This window comes from Chenopodium quinoa, unplaced genomic scaffold (assembly GCF_001683475.1).
Source record: "Chenopodium quinoa cultivar QQ74 unplaced genomic scaffold, ASM168347v1, whole genome shotgun sequence".
Classification (NCBI taxonomy): Eukaryota; Viridiplantae; Streptophyta; class Magnoliopsida; order Caryophyllales; family Amaranthaceae; genus Chenopodium; species Chenopodium quinoa.
Window position 1 is genome coordinate 5748819 of NW_018742914.1, and position 19529 is coordinate 5768347.

Here is a 19529-nt window from a genome sequence, read left to right on the forward strand (position 1 = left end):
TATTATGCACGTAGTAATGATACTTTTTACCATTATATTTTCCACCAAAATTCGTTCCACTTGGCCTACTTTCATGTGAAAATTCAACTTAATTTCAAGAATGTCATCCTATATGTTTGCTAACATATAGGTTTATGCGCCTATAGTTATCCTTGCTATTGCTATCGAATGCACAGTTTCTCACATTGCTATTGCTATTGCTATTGCTATTGCTATTGCTATTGCTCTGTTGAAAACCCTTGAAATAATTTCCAAACACTCTGTAATATTGAGTTTTTATTTGTATGTGAAATTGTGAAGTATTGATGGTTGATTTTCCCCCTTTTCCTTAGATTCAATTCAAACACTTCCCTAATTGATCCTATTTTTTCTTTTTTTTAGGGCATGTTCACTTCAGCTTATTTTCAGTTCAGTTCAGTTCCAACCAGTTCAGTTATTATAATTAATCCTATTTTTAGGGCATGTTCACATTTACTGAACTGAACTGAACTGATTGGAGCTGAACTGAACTGAACTGATTGGAGCTGAAATGAATATTTTATGAGAGAAGGAAATTAGGAGCTGAACTAAACTGAACTATACTAATTGGAGCTGAACTGAACTGAGTTAAAATGAATATTTTATGAGAGAAGAAAATTAGGAGCAACTGAACTGAACTGATTGGAGCCGAATTGAACTGAAAATAAGGTAAAATGAACAGACCCTGAGACTAATGTAACTCATTACATGCCAATTTTACATGGCATCCTCTATCATTAGTTCTACCATTGATTATTATCATACTATTATGAATTCTTATAATTCTTAATATTCCATATGTATCTACTTGAGAAGACAATCTATTAACTATTACTAAAACAAAAATTTGCTGACATCATCCTCTCTCTCAAATGTATATGTGTCACTTTCTCATGAAATTTTTTCCCGCCAAATGCACTTATGATGTCATATATATTTTGTTTTTCTTTTGTTTTTAAAGAATTGTTTTTTTTTAATCATTTCATTTCAATCTTTTGACCGTGTCAATAAATAAATAAATTTTATTTTTAGTTGGAATAAATATTTGATATCTAGAAATTGGCTTTCATTTTTATATTTTGTTACTCATGTAATTTATGATGATAGCTGCATATCTTCTATGATTTAACTTATAAGTATATATGAGAAAATAAATAATAGAAATAAGATATTTCATTTCAACCACAAATCTATATATAGTGTAAACACTATTACATAAAAACATGTTGTGTAACTTCTATAGTTTTATCATAATCAAAATTATATGGAGATTTGGAAAGTAGGGAATTATCATAACTTAGCGAAGAAGTATAAGAGTCAGAGCCCACATTTGTGACTTGTGACATGCACAAATTGGAAACTTGATTATTTGCTTTTATTATATCAAACCAAATCATTCATTCATTCATTCAACAGTACAATACTCAACATCAAGCTCCTTTCAAGAACAACAGGTAAAGAGAGTTTTCAAAAAAGATAAAGCTCTCTTGTAACAAAAAAGTTAGATAACACAATTATAAGTGTTTGAAAACTTACATAACCTGAAAATTCACTACTTATTATTTAATGAAACAAAGTTTCTAATAATTACTTGGTATTAAGAAAGGAACACAAAGCTAAGTAAGCAATTACAAATTGATAACCTTAGTAAGAGGTTTTTTATTTATTTATTATTTTTTGTAGTTTACAATTATTGTTTTTATATTTATTAATTTATGTTTTTATGGACCTTTACCGAGTGAATCAAAAGTTTCATTTAATGTCACCACCACTTATCTAAATCAAACCATCAATTTACCAACGAAGTACGTGGTCTCTATGAACAAAACTAAAGTATAATCGGTTTTTATTTTGCAAAAAAAAAATTATTGCAACAATTAACAAGTAAATTTGTAATAAATTTCCGACTTAATATTAAATCATTTTGAGAAATATATTGAATACTTAGTCATAAGACTCATGACACCCAAAACTCACAAATATAACATGTTTGGTTGGTGATACAACAATAATAGTGATAAAATTGTGCATATATCTGTTCAAAAATTCTCATTTTTAATCACTAGTAAATTAGTATTACAAGAATGAAATTTTATATAAAAATATACATATTTTGAGAACACTGAGGGTCGGTTCTCTTCAGCTTAATTTCAGTTTAGTTCAGTTCAGCTTAGCTCCAATCAGTTCAGTTCAATTCAATTTCTATTTTTCTTCTCTCATAAATAATTCATTTCATTTCAGTTCTGTTCAACTTTAATCCAATCAGTTCAGTTCAGTTCAATTCCTAATTTCATTCTCTTATAAATAATTCATTTCATTTCAATTCTGCTCAACTCTAATCTAATCAGTCCAGTTCAGTAAATCAAAACATACCCTAATTTAATTTTAATATCTCATGCTAAATTATATACAAATTCATTACCGTTCTCCATACTAGGTAATGTGATACCGTCTACCGAAGGTGGCCGAAAGAATAGCAAAACCCTTAAACTAATACCTTCATTTACTATGCTTGATGATTGCAAACTGTACTTAAACGCGTAAAGCAGTGATTAATAGACAAATCGAAATCAAAACCAAAAACCTCATTGAGTATTCATACCATAAATCCTGTAATAAAGCAAGAACACAAACCCCAAAAAGAACATACCACTCACCCAAAAAATCAAATATACAATCCCAAATTATAAAGAACACCCCAGAAAAATAAATAAATAAAAACTTTTACTCTTTATTAGTCCCACTTTAAACCCCACCAAAAAAAAACCCAACCATAAATTGAAACATACCCAATAAATTTTTTCAAAAATCCCAAGAAAATGACTAAAATGGGTACCAAAATTTCAATCTTACAACCCCAAATTCTCTCATCTCTTCTCTTTTTCTCTCTCTTCCCCTGTTTTTCCTCTGCTTCAAATGACTACACAAAATTGGTATACAAAGGATGTGCAGACCAAAAATTTCCAGACCCATCTCAATCATACACTCAATCTCTAAAAACCCTTTTCAATTCACTCATTCCTCAATCAGAAAAATCAAATTTCAGCAAAACAACAGCAGGAGATGACACAGAATCCGCCATTTTTGGGCTATACCAATGCAGGGGAGACCTAAATTCAGTTGATTGTTACAATTGTGTAAGCCAATTCCCAAAATTAGCAAGTAAATACTGCGGTAGCAGCTCAATTGCAGCAAGAATTCAGCTAATTGGGTGTTACATGAGGTTTGAAATTGTTGGGTTTAAGCAAGTATCAAGCACTGAATTGCTGTATAAATACTGCAAGAAAGGCGATATCGGAAGCGGTGTCGGGTTCGAAGGGAGAAGAGATAGCGCGTTTGAGGAGGTGGAGAGTGGGGTGGTCAATGGTGGTGGGTTTAAGGCGGCGAGTTTTGAGTCAGTGTATGTGTTGGGTCAATGTGAAGGTGATTTGGTTGGGAGTGAATGTGGAGAATGTGTGAAAACAGGGTTAGAAAGAGTGAAAGCAGAGTGTGGTGATGCTGTTTCTGGTCAAGTGTATTTGAATCAGTGTTATATCAGTTATACCTACTATCCTAATGGGGTGGATGGTGAGAAGGCTTCTTCACCAGGTAACTTATTGCTCTCTTTATATAGAATGACCGACATAGTGAAATTTTGTACACACGTGAATGCACTGGATTGACCTTATTTTTTAAAAATGTTATATTATGAACATTAATATTTATCTAACTTAATGATAAAATATATTATTATCATGTTAATAAAAAAACTATAGTAAAAGTCAATATATGAATTTTCTATTAAAAAAAAAAAAAAAAAAAGTGAATAATATGAAAAGTGAAAAAAAAGAGTTCAATGTATCACTTGGACGGAGGGAGTAATTTTACTACTCCAAATGTGCAGTTTCTAACAAGCTCCAGTTCCAATTTCAAGTACCCTGGTTTTTTTTGTTACCCCTGCTAACAGCCTAACAATAGACTGTTACAGAGTATTCCATATAGATATAGTCACGTTAGTTGTCTACTTGTAATGTTTTAGGATGCTTGAGAGTGGTTCTCAACTTCTCACATTAGAATATACCTTTCCTGTAACTCTCACTTTCAGTACGAGTTATTTTGCCCCACTTGATTTTTCACGATTATTATTATTATTGTTTTTTAATTTTGACAAACACGATTTGGAAAATACGTAATTGATTATATTATCTCTTAATTTCTTATAAATCGATGGGAATTTATGATCAAAGTTTTTAGAACTTGATTTAATTATATATGTGCAAATAAATAAGGATGTGAGGGTCATGTTACTCGTGTAGTTGTATCACCTATATAGTTGTATTGTATGTCAATTGTTTTAGGGTACGGTGCTTGGAAAGTTGGCACGTACTAGTATTAATTTAGAACATCTTTAAAAAAAATATATATATATAGAAGTAGAAATGCATATTTGAATAAGGATATTGCTAACGAACGCCCTCGGGCGTTGGATAAGCATTTGAAATATTGTCTAAATAGTATTAATTTGAGAAATCGCGACAAAATCACGCGTTGATAGGTGTAATTAATGTTCATTTAATTTAATCTTTCTACTTTTAGCTAGCTTATCCAACGCCCCCGGAACGTTCGTTAGCTTTTGCCTTCGAATTAATACACCACTAATGGACTAAAAGAGAAAGTGATTGGTAGGTTTGTATACAAAAATTAAGATAAAGATTATAGATATGTGTCATGGGATTGGACTTAAATGTGCACGTGTGATGATATACTCCATAATAATTTTTTATGTATAAAGTTGTGAACTTGTGATAATACGAAGAATATTGATTGGAGTTTAAGGATTTAGAGGTGTATCATAAGATAACAAGTTAATCTCAAATATATTTGTTTCTCAATTAATAACTTGACTTATTAATATGGACTTCTGATATTAAGTCATTAATTCATTATAGAAGTGTTTTCGGAGATTTATAACATCACCTTTTTTTTCAATTTTTTTTTTCAATTTCAACTATCAATATTTGGTCTTTGGACAATCTAAAATTTGAAAACATTATTTTGGAACTAAGTTTATGCTTAATATTCATTTCAATTTCATTTCTATAATGAGATGGTTCGATAATTAGAGAGAATAATCACAGATGTATTCATCATCTTCATTATCATTTTTCATTTCCAATTACTACTGTATTTATGTAGTTAAATTTTAAAAACTTTGACCAACGTTTTACAATATGTACATTAGTACATAAGAAAAAACATTATCATACGTGAGCCTTCATAAGCAAGAAGATCTTAAAGAATGGATAGAATTGATGATTCAATTTTTTTTTAAATAATGCATGTTTGAGTTGGGTGGGGGAGCGGGAGGAAAATACTTTAAGATTCAAAAAAAGTGAAGAGCATAATCGTAGGTTCCAATTGTATACAAGTACTTGTCTTTGATATGGAGAAAGGAGTATCCATTATACATCTAACTTAATTAGGATAATCTATCCATTGCAATAAAATAATTATAGCCGTTGAGTATATCTTGGTGTCATAGTCCTAATTTTGAGTACCTTTTCCAACTTTTAATTTCAGATATTTTTGTTGGGAAATTGGTTTTGTGTGGTTGATTAGGATTTAAGCAATCCCAAGATCTTGAAAACTTTTTAATGAAAATATAAACTTTTAAGTAAAAAAAAAAAATGTCTATCTATGCCTGCAAAATAATAGAGTAATCGTTATAACAACGACGAATAGAGTAATTCTTATAACACAGCGGAAAAACTCTATAATAAGTAGTCAAACGGAGTGACTAGCCATATATAAAAATTATGTTAGTTTATAAGGTTATAATTGTTGAGCAATTAATATTTGATATTCAATTAAACTAAGACTTAAGCCAATCTGAGTATGTTGACCTAAAAAAATCCGACCTCTCACTTTTTTGTAGATGTATTTTTCTTTGATCACCAATTAATGTGCGTAAATATTTTCAGGGACAAGGCACGGCACAGCAAAAACAGTGGCCATAGTGGTGGGAGGTACAGCAGCAGCAGGTTTTGTGGTTGTTATTCTGCTGTTTACCAAATCTGTGTTGAAGAAAAAATCTACCAAATATCATCATTATGGTGGATGATCGTATTAATATAATTTTTTATGTATATAGACCATTAATTTTGCCTAGTGTGCCGTAGTTCTGCAAATTTCAGATGAAGATATAAAGATAAACATTAACTTTTTGGAAAAATTTCCCAAAATTATCTGATATTATCAATCAATTATCCCGAAGTTTTCTAGTCTAACATGTGCAAACTGGATTAAAAGTAACAGCTAATTAAAGAGATTTGATTGTACATGATGCATACAATTAAAGGTATATAATAGTTCTGCAAAGTTGTCTTAGTACAAGTGATGCATTAGAAAAAAAGTTAAAAAAAAAACAGAGGGAGTATCTTTATAGTTTAAACCATTATATGCAATCCAAAGGACCAGGCAGGCAGGCAATCAATCATCACGCTTCTCACATTCAAGCAGACAGGCACCCACGGAAGGTGCCTTCAAAAAAGCCGACGCAGTAAGGCAGTGGCGGCGATCAAGTTAAATGCATAATTAGAGGCACTTGCACATTATTTCGATCATTCTTCCAAAAATCACTAACAGTTATTGCATCAAAATTTGACAATTATCAATTTCGCAATTAGTATAGAGCTCTGCATTAAAAACAAAAATAGAAACAATACAAGCGATAGTCACATACTGTTCTGCTAACCTACTCATCCTAGCCTAGAAAATACTGAGAATACCCAAAAAAAAAAAAAAAAAAAAAAGGAACTGGCATATGTTCTTTCTACACTCTTGTACTCCTTAAATTGTAAAATTTGACATCATTCACAAGATATCCTAATCCTACCCTCCCAAAAAGAACATCTCCCATGTGTCAGTGTCACCAGCGGTGAGAGCAACAGAAAAATGGTGCCTCACAGCAAAATATGCTGAAACCAGTGGGACGATACAGCAGCCGGACATACAAATCACAAGAGAATTAACCAGACCATCTCAATAATAAGTACCATAATATGCTTGAGGAACAGCACCAGGTTGAGCTGGGGCTGGGGCTGCAGCTACTGGTGCCACTGGTGCCACATATGGTTGTTGAGGGTAAGCCTGCTAAGAAAACATCAATTCACATAGTTGAGATATGCTTGCTACAAGTAGATATACAGCAGGGTTGAATATAACAACAAATATCAAATTCAGATTTCAGTCATTCATCATCAACAAAATTCTCTACTAGACACGTATTACAATCTCTCGTATACCTGTGCTGGATAAGTTGATGGGTAGGCACCATATGCAGCAGTTTGAGGTGCTGTTGCAGGCACTGGTTGAGGGGCATAGCTGTTACCATAGTATCCACTATATGCAGCCTAACAAAAAAATTCAAACAACCATATTATTATGTATAAAAAACACTCATGTCTAGCTTAGCTTGTGAGCAGAGACATACCTGTTGGGGGTAGGTAGAGTTATATGGTTGTCCTGCAGTCTGAGCAGCTTGTGGCCATGGTTGAGCTTGCGTTCCATAACCTGCTGCCCATTGAGTTTGAGCAGCTGGATATGTTGCTGGGGCTGTTGAGGGAACACCAGAGTATGATTTTGCAAGCTTTGCTTTGTCTGAAGTTAAAAAATCATCAGCATTACGCTTTCTTGACTCTGATGGTCTTCTATGGCGCAAGAACAGCTTAGAATGCCGATCTTTAGCCTTCTTTAAGGATTGTACATCACCAAATAGATCCAGAAACTGCAGATTTACACAATACAACATCAAATATTGACTGCGACTTAATTGAAATTTTGACATAGCCAAAAAATCCAGTTCCAGAATAAACTCCATCAGGTCACCCTAACAAAGGAATTCTTTTCATTGTGTATCTCCATAATTCGATAGTCACAGTGGACATTGAAACTAAAAACATTGAGTGCAGTATAGAGCATGAAGTTCCTAGTCTTCCTACTACAATGATTTGAGGATATGGAATGTACATAATCTTTATCCTCATCACCTCTTGGTAACTAAGGGGGCATACTATTTAGTGATTAACACACCTAAAAATATATTCAATTCCTTTTCAACTTAATAAGACCATCAATTAGCACATCTCATAGGCAGGAACCATCCCTTGTTATGTACATTATTTTAAAAAGTGGTACAAGCTGTCTGCAATCCAGTTTTTCTCCTTATCTAAGAGAGGACAACCTAGCAGAAGAGTGTACTTATTAAAGTACTGATTGATTCACACCTAAAAAATAAATTCAACTCCCCCCCTTCATATGAGAATTGATTTAAAATTTAGAACATGTTAGTAAAAATTTAAAACATGCGAGTAAAAATTTAGAACATGTGACTCAAATTAAAATTTTGAACATATGAGTAATGATTTAGAACATTTGTGTGAGTAATATATTAAAACATCTGATTTAAGAATTAGAACAAGTGATTAAAAGTTTATAAATTTTGATTTATGAAATTTTAAACATAAGTAAATTATGAACATATGAATAAAAATTTAGAACAAACTGATATAGAATATAGAAAGTGTGAGTAAAGAATTTAGAACATATGAGTAAAAAAACAGAACATACGCTTCAAAATCTAGAGAATATAATTAAAAATCTTAGAACACACGTTTCAAAATTTAGAACATATAATTTAAAATTTTAGAACAAATTATTTAAAATTTATGACACCAAACTAAACTAATTTATGGGTTAGAACATGTGATTACTAAATTAGAACATTTGATTTAATTTAGAACACATAAGGAAAAGTTTAGAACATCAGATTTAAAATTTAGAACATAAAGAGTGTTCTCACATACGAAAAATTCTCACATAAGAAAAATTCTCACGAGAGCCTTTCCCTATATATATATATATATATATATATAAGCCTATCTGCACTCCAGTTATTCTCTTAATCTCCTTTTTAAAGAGAGGACAACCTTATTTTCTAGCAATAACAGGTAATTTTCCAATAATAACCCCCCAACAGACCACTGAGATGTACAATGACTGCTCAGTCATTTCGCTCTTCAGATTCTTCAAGGCAAGAACGACCATAAATAGTTTGAGGGAGTGGGAAAAGAGGGTGGTATTAGTCAATTCTAATAATAGATAACTCCCAAAAAAAAAAAAAAAAAAAAAAAAAAATCTTAATCCAATCAGAAAAGGGAGGTGGGGGAGGGGATTGGTAAGTGGGACACCAGGCAAACAGAAGTCTATATCTATACAACTACAGCTTTGGTCACTTCAGCTAAAAATAGAAATAATGAAGAAAAAAAAAACTCATTATTTTTCAAAAAATAATATAACTAGTAGTTACCTCCATATATATGCTTGATAATTCTTCTTTTTCAAGTATAATAGCAGCATCAGAACTATCAGGCGCTGGAGCCAGGTACTTATCAACCAAAGAATCCATATAATCAATTTGTTTTGGGAGTGACTGGATAGATTCCAAATGTATTAATGCCTGCATGATGGAAACAACTTTCATAAGAATCCTTCTTTTCCTGTCTCAACTTCAGTCTGGACAGCAAGAATATCTCTTCTTTAAAAATAATTTATGGCATTTAAGACTGGTGAGTTTATGAAATCTTTTTATATGTATCCTTATAGGTGTCTGAACAGCAGGATATTTCCAAATATCAATAAAATGTACCTCCAAAATTGGCTTTGATAATTGGACATGATCAAGAGCTCCAACAAGAATATCTCGAGCTTTTTCTGCATTTCCATAAACCTTCCAAATAAGGCAAGATAAAGACACTGTTAGCTCATTAAGAACTTTAAGATAGCACAGATATTAGAACACGACACAGCATTACCTCATTATATACCTAACAGCAACTTCAGAAAATAAATGAGATTATCAGAAAAGTTGCCCCACTGAGGTTCTAACAGTACTAACAGAGTAGACATTGTCTCCAAATAAGAGTTGAAATTTAAGGCTGCATGCAATTCTATATTTGATACTCCTCAACCATACTGTTGGGACTAGTGTGATGTTTTATTTTTATTCGATTCAGGTATTACAATTTCTAGTAAATAAATATAGGAGATGCTGTTCAGAACTTCACACAGATATACTCGTATAAACAATCACAATTGAGAATCTGATGTCAGGTTAATGTTGATCTTAAGTAACATTACATATTTCTAGGAGCTTGTAGAATTATATGATTGTAATCTAATATGCTGATTATGATGGCCAACAATCTTATGAGAGATCACAATCCAAACTACCCTGCAAAAGAAATAATACATGTGCAACCATTTCAGGAAAACAAGAAATAGTTTACAAGCACCCAGAGCCAAAGTCAGATTGTTGGCAAACAGATGTGTATTTCACAAGAAGCACAAAACCTAAACAGTACATGTCATTCTACAATACAAACAGATGCAAATCAAATTGTTGTTTATGACGACTACAACCAATTTGTTGAACCACAAGTCCCAAAAACTCCAATATGGCCGTAAATAATAGAACCACATAACTATGTAACATTGATACAAAATTAAGCCAGCACGAATTTTAAGACAATGTGAAACCTACCAGATAAACAAACCGAGAATACTGAGCAAATAGCATTGGTAAGGATTGAGAATGTTCTTTTCCTTTCTCAATGGCAATAGCTTGTTCGTATAATGAGAAAGCGTCTTCCATATTTCCCTGATGATTCGAAGAAATCAATGGTAAGAGAGCATCTATATAATGAGCAATGATTATAAGAATATAAGCTAAACACCTTCAAAAAATATATACCAGCCTCCGCTCCATGTTGGCATGTTCAATGGTGGCCTCCAAAAGCCCAGGAGAGATCTCAGTGTGCACAAGATGATAGGCACCACGAGCTCCAGGAACATCACCACGTTGCTCTTTAATGCGAGCAGCAAAAAGGTGAATCTCAGATTGCCTCTGAACAAATTAACACATTCCAAAAAAAAAAAAAAAAAAAAAAAAAAACACTTAGCATCTACAAGTAAAAAGGCATCAATGATACTTTGTATAACTTATTCCTTAAAAAACAAGTCTATGTGGTCATACATTAATTGAATATATGACAAAAATTGGAGTACAGAGATGAACTATAGATTAATTAATGACCAAATCAAGCAAATTAAAGAAACAATAGAATCAGCCATTTATTCTCACTTTTCGAACAATCCTTTACTTCACTCAAATCACAAAAAGTATGACAGCTGTGATGCAGATCTAGCTTTTCATTTTAACTACTGATTTCAGTAAACATAAACATTATATCTGACTAGATCTGTCAATTTTCGACCCGATCTGCAAACCCGACCTGAACCCCACCTGTTTTTGGGGTCTTGAACTCTTAAACAAAGTTTTTTGATCCGTAACCCGATTTAATCCATAAATTTGCGGGTCAACCCAACCCAAACCCAACTCATTAACCCGATTTTATGTTTTTTTTTTTCCATAAATACATTTATTTGAAAATTAATACATTAGTTTATAAATTAAGTTTGATTATCTGTCCACCTACCTGACATTCATTTCATCTCTTCCTCATTTATCTATCTCATATAAGTCTTGCTTAAATCCACACCAATCACGTCCTACACCAATTATTGACCAACACTAATTGCATTCATATAACCCACATCACCGTCATACCGTTGATTGACCAATGCACTGATAATTGTCAAGAGATACTATAGTTCACATATATATATTTATATTGGTCTCTTCTTAAATTTTGGGATGTATAAATAGTTTATTTTTTATTATCATTTTTTATTAGTTAGGAATTGATGTGCTTTGGTGAAATGGTGACGATTTAAATTATGTAGTATGTAATGGCTAAAAATAATATGGTGAAAATGTGCGATTAAAAAATTGGAAGAAAAAAAAAAAGCAAAATGAGTTTTAAAAATCAGAATTTTTTTAAAATAAGCTAATTTTTTTTTTAACAAAAGTTGTTCAAGACCCATTGGGTTTACCCGAACCCCAAACTTTGGGTTAGGGTTGGGCATTTCTCGATCCGTGACCCAAAGGGACCGACCTGAACCCAACTTGACTGACCCGATTGACAGGTCTGTATCTGACAAACTAACACAAGAACTACCAGCTCACAACCCTCACACAACCTCTCTTTTTGTCTCCTGACACTATAAGCTCTGTATGCCTACCTATCTTTTGACACTTAATATTGTGGACAGAGCATTAACAGTCATATCTATAAACCAAACTTATCTACAATGACCATGCTAGCATAAACGTCTGCGAATTGAGATAATCATCTATAAAGAGAGAACTTGTCCGAAAATCAAAATGACTGTGAACTTCAAGGCTAAGTATGTATGATTAACATCAATACAATGAATAAGCACTAGGCTATGCATAGGATTTAAATGAACAACCACAAACAAAATCTATTACCTTCACAAAAACTTGGGTAGCACGAGCAAGTGCATTATCAGCAAGATCAATGCTTCCACTTCCTTCCATAAACATTATGTATCGTATCCAAAACTCGGGATAATTAGCACATGCTACAAGGCATCTTTCATATAGCTTGAAGATCTGACTTGCAAAATAGCAACACATCAGACATTGCAACATACAACAAACATATCCAAAGTACAGACAATAAAAGGGAAAATATAGATTCAAGAAAGAGATGCGCATAAGGAATACTCCATTGGTGGGAATAAGGAGGCCCCTCAATATCAAAGGAGGGACCCTCCATGCCTGACAGATACATGGTTAGGACAAGAAGATACCTGCATTCATATAACATTGGAATTTTTTAAAAACACGAAATCTTATTAGACAACACATCATGAACCCAGAACATCGACTCACAATGAAGGTTTGAAGTACTTAGCCTTATAGAAACCATATCGAATGCCCAGGCTTTAGTCTCAGTACAATTTCCCGTTTTAATAGTTGCTTCATCAACCGGTTTAGCCAAAAATGCATACGGTGCAGCAGATATTACTTAACTGTAAGTCAATATATAACAAGGAGGACAACTAAAGATCTAGTAAATTTAGGAAACAAGATATGATCACACAAAACAAATCCAGTTACCTTGTTCACATCCCCTTCTACTTCAATGAAATCCAGATAGTTATGCCAATTTTCTAGTTCTGCATCATTCAAGGGCCGTACATGAAAGTATGGCCTTCTAATAGCTGTTTCAAAACCAATGATCTTAGAATCGGCCTCCTTAGCTTTCTTATATATCTCTTCTCTAATTGCGATATACTTCTCCAACTCTTCAGCTTCAGTTAATCCAGAACTTACAGGTTTAGAAGATTCTTCCATTGTATCAGGATTAACATCCTTGTCAGATTCTTGAACATCAATATCTGAACTAGCAGTAGCGGCAGCAGCAGCTGCTGCTTCTTCAGGAGTTCTAAGCTCTGCCAGAGGTCGGCTGCCAGCTAACTCCTTGAAACTGTGATTCAGAAAAGTAAACAAAAAGGCTTAATCATACAAGCAATTACTGCTCGAATACATGAAATAACATTACCATTTAACACAATCGAACAAGCCAGATTATAACGCACCACACATAACAGAGTCAAAAACTGAATTTCTTCGATGCACCAGTCACCAGGATTGTAATTCTGCTTATACAGCACTCTAGAGGATGACATAGTCTAGAAAAGCTTAATTTTAGAGGGGAGTACCCATGAAAAGCAAGATAGAAAATTACAAACCACTCTGCTCAAATAAGTAAAGAAATAAGGTTTGCAGAAGCCTATGAAAAGCAAGATAGGAAGTTGCAAGCCACTCTGCTCAAATACGGATAGAAATAAGGTTTGCACAAGGCAAGGGGATTTGGTGAATGTAAAGATAGCTATGGGAGGAGATGTGCCTATTTTCATGATTAGCCTGCATGCCTTAAGGTTTTAACCAAGCCCAGTAGCTATGTTGGTAGTGCCACATATTCCGAAAGTGCGTCCCAAGTATGACCTACACCCAAATACCTACAACAACCATGCCTTATGTGCCTAAACTAGATTACCTAATTTTCATACTTTGACATGCTGGGCCATGTGGAGCTTTTGCAACAAAAAATTGGCTGCATAGTCAGGCTTGAGTTGCCAGCACACATTCCTTTCATGTGCCCATGTCGTGCCTCGGCCACATGCCTTCTTTAAATCAAAAACATAAAACCCCCAGCTTTGATTGCACAAAGAGACTAGCAGCAACAAACAAAAGTTCACATGTATACACAGATTGAAAAAATCTACTTTAAGAAAAGGTAGTGATTGTTTACAAAGTTTTTAGTAAATCTAGTTTGCCCCAATAATGCCCTTGTCAAAGTTTTTTTCTCTTACATTTTTGTTCATTTAGTTATACAATTGGAGCAAATAACTATGTAATTCAACAACTTTATAATACCAAATAGGGCCGCCTATTTGTTTCATGTTATTTTATCTTATATCAAATAAAAATAAGTATTTTTATAAAATTTCAGACAAAATTTTGAGTACTTTATACGAAGTATAATTAAAGATAAGTAAAGATAAAATAATATAAGTTCGGACAAAAATCAAATAAACCAAACAAAGCCTGAGTAGATATTTGGCAAGAGGAGAACTTGCTTTCAATTTATGAACGGATTGCTAGTTCATAGTCTCTGTAGTAAGTGATTTCTGTGGTGTACTTGCGGCCATTTGTTCACTTTCAAGCACTAATACATCAAATCCGGCAGGAAACATATAGCCAACGATCCATGTACTGAAAGCTTTCATTTCTCAATTTTCTAACTTGGGTTCAAGAAATCTCACAGATCATTACAAGTTTACAACAAAAACAGCCTAAAGAATAGAACTTGGAGAGGATGCTAAAGCCTCAAAGTTCACTGAGCAAACCAATCATATCTTTCCAAATAAAAAAATCACTAACTTAAAATTTATAATTGTCAAGAGGACATGGGAACTAACCTTGAAAAATAGCGATCTAACTGTTGATTGGGATTCTCCAATATCCTCGTATATATTGATGCAAGATGTGCCCATTGCTGCTGTGTATATTCATATTCTATATACTTATCCCAAAGAGGGTAAGATAGGTAATCTGTCCCAACATATGCCAATGCTCGCTCGAACAGCCTACAACAAAAAGGAGAGCATGATGGGCATATAAACTTAAAATAAAGAAAACCACTGTCTACAAAAGTCTATTTTTTGGGAAAACAGCCCAAATGTTTAGGACGATGGTGAAAGCACTTAAGACCACAGGACACTTCCAAAGAGCTCAAATATGCTGAATTTACCTTCCTGTAAAAAAACTACTTCTCTGATATGGAGGTCATCTTATCTTAGCCATTTAATGCACGAGATCTCCCCAGCAGCATCTTGAAAATCGATGCTCCTCAAATAGTCAAAGTTAACAAGAACGATATTTTTTTAACTAATTGGATTACAAGATGACAGGAAATGTATTTGGGAGGGAGATCCAGGGCATAAGAGTACATATTAAAATGCAAAACACATTGCTATGAGTTTGCAAGTCAGAACTATAAAGATCTGAGGTGAAACTCCCAAAACCTTTCCACGGTACACGTAAGAGTTCGCTGTCGCAGCCACACCAAAATGGGGTTAGAGAGCAGAAAGGACCATGTCCACAATCAGAAATCCAAGCACTCAAGAGGGCCTATGCAATGACACAAACCACTAAATGGGAAATTACCTTCTAACAGTGTCAGGGTCTCCATATGTCGTAATTGTGAACGCACAATAATGCAGCCAGATATCAACAGAATATGTCACCCCTTGAACAGCTCGTTCATACACCTCCACGACTTTGTTAATATCTCCAAATCGCGCTTCATGATCAGCATACTTCTTCCAATAACCATAACACAAGGGAAACTCTGCAAGAAAAGCATCATACACTTTTCTTATTTTTAAGATATTATCCTGCAGATTAAAACCAGAAGGCAATGTTAATATATAAGTCAAAACTATCTAATTATGGAGCAACCACATTCTGTATGAATATATATCATACATCAAACACTACCAAGAATAAAAAAAATGGGGTATTGATAGGCTGATGGCAATACAACATGGACTTGCTGCTAAAAAATGCCCCTTTATCCCCTTGCACTTAAACTAACCCAATGTGCAAAAGATGTCTAAACAACTTAGCTCTCAGTCTTTGAATATCACATTGCTATCATGGAAATACGCTTTTAAGATGTAACCACTGCATATACTAAAACATTTACTAACACTCTATCTGTCATCAGCAAATTAAAGATTTCCTACCAATATCCATAATAGAGAACCCTACAACAAAAGAATGTGATAATATGCTAGAGACCTTGCCATCAATAACAGTCTACAAGCTTCACTTATGCCAATCCCCTTCTAGAAAGATTTTTTCTCAAATATATCTATCTGGATACAGAAAAAAATTGATCCAGTCCCCTTGATTATAAAAATATGCTTTCTTATTACTCTGTGTACCACTCAATTGTAACTTGTATAGAGGTTTTCAAGTTACGCCATGAACAACAGAGAGCAACATGATACATTCAACTGATTTTTTTTTTTTTTTTGGATGAAAGAAAAACATAACAAAAAAATCCGTACAAATCCACTGAGAAAAGCAACATATAATACCTGTGCAACCCTTTCTGTTTCTTCAATTAATGACGTCCATACATTGAAATCTAAAGAATTGGTTTTGACTATGCTCCATAAACGTTCTTCTTCGGCAGATAAAGCTAGAACAAAAATAAAGAGTAACATATTAGCCAATCGCAAAAAGGAAAAAGGAAAACAAAATAAGCTACTCTGTGCTACAGAAAATCCAAGATATTTATAGTGCAACAGCAGCATGATCCAATCTTCCAAATCATTGACTTAATTAGTGTTTGCAAATAACTTCATGGAAATGAATAGGCAACTTTGTGAATCGACACATACATAAGCTGTGAAACATTTCCTCAACAGAGAATGCTGAAATTAAAAAACATACCTGAACCATCCTCAAACTGTTGTTCAACTGTTGTTGCTTCCACATCATGGGAGCCAGCAGCATTTCCATTTGAAAGACCATCAACCACCCCATTAGCACTTGCATCATAAACAGCTGCCTGGTTTGGTTCCATGGAAGTGCTTTCACCAGCTACAGAAGTCGGGTTCCCATCTTCTCCAATAGAAGGCTTCGAAGTTGGATCAACTTCTGAATTCATAGCATCTAAATTAGCACTTGCCTCCGCTAAACCTTCAGCGCTCATAGGGATTGCAGCATCATCAGGATCACTTAACTTAACATCCATAGGATCACTGGAAGGATAAATATTCGTCGTATCACTCATAACAGTTGGTGGTTGAGCAACAACTGCTTCACTGTCACCCATGCTTGATATTAGAATAAGTCAACTTAAGTTATACTGCAAGGACAACAAAAACATCCTTCGTTTACACCAATAATACAAAATTCAGCATCTAACCATGAAAATCTCAAAGTCGAACAATGGGTCAAAATCATCAACTAAATCTAATGTATATAGAATATGCAGTCAGACTCATCCCTGAGCCAGGGCAGGAGGGAGAAATCTATAGTTTTCATATATCTGTCCTAACTTACAATCAAAGGGTTCTTAACACATTAACAACCATTAAATTGAACTCAGTAATCATATTAAATTCTTTGCGCTTAAGAATACGAATAATAACACAAATTCTGGCCATAAACTTTCAATTACCGTACCCAATAGTTCAATAATCCACCTTACACAAACTCTAAATTGAATTTATTCAACAACTAACACTAGATAGTGAAATAGGTACATTTATGATTAGATAATTAAAAAAAAGTTAACAATAGTTCAATAATCCACGAACCCTAAATCAACTACACTGACAATTAACAACGATTAACATTAGGTTGTGAAGTTAATATTGGATGATTAAAAATATTAATCCATATTAAAAACAACAAAATTTCTGGCTATAATCTTCCAATAATCGTAACCAATAGTTTAATAATCCACTTTAGAAAAACGCTAAATTGAATTAAATCAACAAGTAACACTAGATAGTGAAATACTTCGTAGATATTTATGATTAACAATAATTTTTTTAAAAAATTACCAATAGTTCAACAATTCAATAACCCTAAATCAACTACACTGACAATTAACACTAAATTTTGAGGTTAATATTCGACGATTAAAAAGGGCAAAAAAAAAATCACAATAGTTCAATAATCAATACACTTTTTAAAAACCCTAAATAGACTATACTGAGAATTAAAGCAACGAAAGTATGAAGCTAAACCCTAGATTGCGAAATCGATTTTCGATTATTAATAGAAACTGACCTCAGAAGCTGTTTGAATGGAGGAGAGAAAGCTCGGAAGCGCCGCTTCAATGGAGAATTGAGAGTATGGTAGATTCGAGAACACAATGAAGAGGAAACGTTAGCTGTTCTGTATTTTCTGCGCGTATTGCGAACGGCTGCTCAATGTACTACTTTAGGTTTTATCTGACTTGAGTTCGTAAACTAAGTTAGGAATGACATGTGCGGTGTAATACGTAGTGTAGTACATATCTTAAAGATACTCCAAGTCCAAAATATAATGAACCCGTAAAAAAGAAAATATTTACAAAAATAATCTTACGTTAGAGATGTCAATTAGGTAGGTTAAGGGCCAATTGATCAAATTGGTAAATAAAAAAGACCCCTAGCGACAATTTAGTAAAAAAACTTAATCCGACGATAATTTGGTAAAAAAACCTAACCATATGCGACAATTTGGTAAAAACAATAAACTCCGGCGACATTTAGACCAAAAATTCTATTTTTTCCGACAAACTTTTTAAAAACCATAATTTAATTTGTTTTTGTGATTTTAAATTTATTTTTCCTTTTATAAATTTTGAATACCTATGCCATTTCTTTTTCATTTTGCAAAATCTTGATACCAAATTTATTTCCTACCCCTTTTTAAAAACATTTCGTTAATAGAAGGTATGAAACTTAAGTGAAAATTGATACTAAACATGTAATTTCTTGAAATTGTTATTTCTATAAAAAAAAAAAAAGGATTGATAAATAACCACGAAAAACGAACTAAATTAAGTGTTCACGAGTAATTTGTTGGAAATTTTTGTATTTTTTGGGTAAAATGTCGCCTGAGATAATTTTATTTACCAAATTGTCACTTAGGGTTAATTTTTTTACCAAATTGTCGCCGGAATTATTTTTTTTACCAAATTGTCGCTGAGGGTCTTTTTTATTTACCAATTTGGTCAATTGGCCGGTAGGTTAAGTAGGAGACCCGCTCCATCCCCACCCTAGTAGAGCAGGGATGGGTCTTGGACTCTTGGTTTGATGATGGTGGGGCGGGGATGGGGATAAAAATCATACCCGTCATGGGTGATGAGGCAAGGGTGGATTTTAGGTTGTATTCGCCCTATCCCCACTTCATACTCACCTCACCCCATAGTTCATACCCATCTGCCCCACTCACCCAACTTCATACT

At 33.4% G+C, this 19529-nt stretch overlaps 2 protein-coding genes across 4 annotated transcripts; one reads left to right on the top strand and one right to left on the bottom strand.

Annotated features, from left to right (window-relative positions):
• Positions 1–2371: 2371 nt before the first annotated feature.
• On the top strand, positions 2372–6145 carry LOC110728008 (cysteine-rich repeat secretory protein 3-like). Its single transcript, XM_021907612.1, has 2 exons — positions 2372–3606; positions 5979–6145. The coding sequence occupies exons 1-2, from the start codon at positions 2838–2840 to the stop codon at positions 6116–6118; spliced, it is 909 nt and encodes a 302-aa protein (XP_021763304.1). The 5' UTR covers positions 2372–2837; the 3' UTR covers positions 6119–6145.
• Positions 6146–6656: 511 nt separating this feature from the next.
• Positions 6657–18567, bottom strand: LOC110728007 (pre-mRNA-processing factor 39-like). Of its 3 annotated transcripts, none has more exons than XM_021907611.1 (14): positions 18365–18567; positions 17015–17388; positions 16657–16760; positions 15719–15948; positions 14971–15138; positions 13103–13472; positions 12449–12592; positions 10808–10960; positions 10598–10714; positions 9704–9784; positions 9365–9514; positions 7490–7783; positions 7302–7409; positions 6657–7149 (listed from the first exon to the last, which is right to left on the bottom strand). In XM_021907611.1, the coding sequence occupies exons 2-14, from the start codon at positions 17355–17357 to the stop codon at positions 7039–7041; spliced, it is 2373 nt and encodes a 790-aa protein (XP_021763303.1). In that variant the 5' UTR covers positions 17358–17388; positions 18365–18567; the 3' UTR covers positions 6657–7038. The 3 variants fall into 3 exon arrangements, with proteins under 3 accessions (XP_021763303.1, XP_021763302.1, XP_021763301.1); XM_021907610.1 differs by having other exon boundaries at positions 6657–7146; positions 17015–17432; XM_021907609.1 differs by having other exon boundaries at positions 17015–17432.
• Positions 18568–19529: the final 962 nt, after the last annotated feature.